Here is a 3,002-nt window from a genome sequence, read left to right on the forward strand (position 1 = left end):
AATTTACGAAAAAATAATATCACTTCCCAAGTAACACGATCTATAATATATTTGCTGCAACAGCAAAAATGTGACTAGTACAATGTTCTGCCAGCCTTAATTACAACTATTTGACAGCCACAGCTATTTTGGCTGTATTGATAGCTGTACAATCGTTGTGACAGCTAATAAAAAATTAAAAATACAGCCACAGCTATTTTGGCTGTATTGGTAGCTGTACAGTCGCTGTGACAGCTAGTAGAAGAGTCAAAATGCAGCCACAGCTATTTTGGCTGTATTAGTAGCTGTACAGTCGCTGTGACAGCTAGTAGAAAAGTCAAAATGCAGCCACAGCTATTTCGGCTGTAAAAGCACATATACATATATGATAATTTTACAGCCAAAATAGCTGTAATCTAGCTGTAATTTGTATGTCACAGCAAAAACAAAGAATAACATATACAATTGTCCGTTTTAGGTTAAAAGCATGTATCAGCGATGGTCATGCGGACCCATGCGTTCATTTAAGCGGCTCTAAAATTATTACTTAAGGGTCTGTGTGTAGTTCTGTAATTAGCGTATTTATGAATTTGCGTCCGCGTTAGTATTATATGTGTACGTTATAAATTGTAATAAGTTGTAATGATTAATTAATCCTTAAATTTGATCTAATTCTAATGAGACAAAGATTCCGGGTTGTTTCAAGTTCAATTCCAGCAAAAAAAATTTTTTTATTGTATTTTAAGTATTTTTTCGTAATTTTAAAATTAAAAATTAAACTTTCATTGAATATTAATTTACATATGAAGAACATTCTACTTATTAGTTTATTTTATTCAAATTATCACTATAATATATATGGCTATGACAGCCTCTTTACAGCAAAATGGTTATGCAGTTGAATGGCTGCAACATCGTTTCCAAAATCCAAAAATGTTGTCCCATTTTTGCTGCAACAACTTTGTGACAATGTCATAATGACTTTGTGGCAGTGACTGTCATAGACAAAAATAATGCTGCGGTGTAAGCTGCGACAACATTATTGAAGACATTTTATAGTGGTTACGACAATCTTTCCGCAGCAAAATAATTGCGTAGCCAAATGGCTGCGACATCGTCTTCAAAGCCTAAAAATGTTGTCCCATTTTTGCTGCTGCAACTTTGTCACAATGTCATAATGACGTTATGGCAGTGACTGTCATAGACAAAAATGCTGCGATTTATGCTGAGACACCGTTATCGCAGACGTTTTAAAGCTTCATGTGTTACTTGGGTTGCCTCGCATATCACTGCATTATCCATCAGGAGGCTTTATGTGGGCGATTTCTCAAATCATGCGAAACTATGGAATTTGTCACGAAAGCCGTAAATCTCATTCAAGGAGGAAATCGATCGCTCACACATCGGAAGTTTCGACATTTCCTGACGGAAATGAATGCAGCTTATCCAGATTTACTCTTGCATTGTGAAATTCGATGAGTGCTGGAAAATGTTTGGATCGTTTTTTCGCTCTAAGAAACTAGCTCCCAGATTTCTTAAAAAATGAGTTAAACATCGATACCACTGAGATAGAATCGAAACTACGAAATGTACAATTTTTGCAGGAATTAGCTTTTCTTACAGACATAACACGTCATTTATGTACATTGAATCTTAATTTGCAACAAACGAAACAAAATATTTCTGCAATGGTTGGACATGTGAATGGATTTCGATTATTGCTAAATCTATTTAGGAGTAATTTGGAAATAAATGACCTGAGACATTTTCCATGCTTCACGGAAATCAGAAAGACACGTAATGACAGACAAGATTTCATTTACTCGATATACCGAATCAATTAATACATTGATTCGTAAATTCGACAAATATTTTGCTAATTTTGACAAAATTAAAAGTGACATTGCTCTTTTCGTAAATCCGAGAACTGCTAATACCGAACAAAAGGTTGAACTTCAGATCGAATTGTGTATGCTTCAAGCCGATCCATTTTTCACGGCCAAAACTGAAACCTGCGAATATTTTTATCAACTTTTGCCAGCCGATAAATATCCACGTCTTCGTAATTTTGGCTTGAAGATGACGTCCATGTTCTCATCGACGTATCTCTGTGAAAGCGCATTTTCAACTTTGAACATCATAAAATCAAATTACCGTACTACTCTATCTGATGCCACTTTGCTTTCTGTTTTAAGACTTGCAAGGACTGAAATTCCTATAGATATTAATGAAGTGATTCTTATCGAAGATGAATTGCAAGCCTAATGATTTTCACATAATTACAGATTATTATTTGCGTTGTGTTATAATCGTGAGAGGGGGGCAAAGGGACTCACGTAAAAAAAGCACCCCAAAGGAATCAAATATCGTCACGTTCTAGTCGTTGATTCTAGTTAATATTAAGAACGGTAATTTCTCATAAAGAGAGAAATTTGATAGAAAATATTATTAAGGGGGGGTAAGGTTTTTTAACTTTTTTTTGACCATTTTGTTTTTATTTTTTTATATGAATGCACAACATCTCAAGAATATTGTGTCCAAATTTGAAGTCGATCCGAGTAAAAGTAACGGAGATATGAATGTTTAAGTAAGTGTACCTCGAACGTCGATTTCGTATACCTGCGCGGCGCGCTTGCCTAGCTGCCGTTTCGTGCTCTTTTGTTGTCCCCAAATTCCTTTCTTTGTCGAGCGATCTTCGTACGTATACAAAGGCGATGCCTGGCCTTGTGTACATTCGGTGTATAGTATACAGATTTTGTGTAAGTAAACACAAAAAACTCGGAATTTTCAGTGTACAAAACTAAGCGATTTTCCCACAAGTCGTGTTTTCAAAGTCGGTGAACACTCTCCAGTCAAAACGGCTGAACCGATCGTTTTGAAATTTGGTACACTCATTCACAACTAAATTCATGAGGTAACGCTGTCGAGTTTTTATTTTTTCTTTGCTTATTTTTCATTTTACAGTAAGAAATATGTCGTTTTTTTTTATCAAAAATCGATTTTTTGACTTTCAAGTGCTGCCA

General features: G+C 35.2%; 1 protein-coding gene across 1 annotated transcript; it reads left to right on the forward strand.

Annotated features, from left to right (window-relative positions):
- Positions 1-1,779: 1,779 nt before the first annotated feature.
- LOC108731032 (EPM2A-interacting protein 1) lies at positions 1,780-2,244 on the forward strand. Its single transcript, XM_018461079.1, has one exon. The coding sequence runs from the start codon at positions 1,780-1,782 to the stop codon at positions 2,242-2,244; it is 465 nt and encodes a 154-aa protein (XP_018316581.1).
- The last annotated feature ends 758 nt before the right edge of the window (positions 2,245-3,002 follow it).

The sequence above is a fragment of the Mycetomoellerius zeteki genome, unplaced genomic scaffold, assembly GCF_001594055.1.
Source record: "Mycetomoellerius zeteki isolate Tzet28-1 unplaced genomic scaffold, Tzet1.0 scaffold986, whole genome shotgun sequence".
NCBI classification, from domain to species: Eukaryota; Metazoa; Arthropoda; class Insecta; order Hymenoptera; family Formicidae; genus Mycetomoellerius; species Mycetomoellerius zeteki.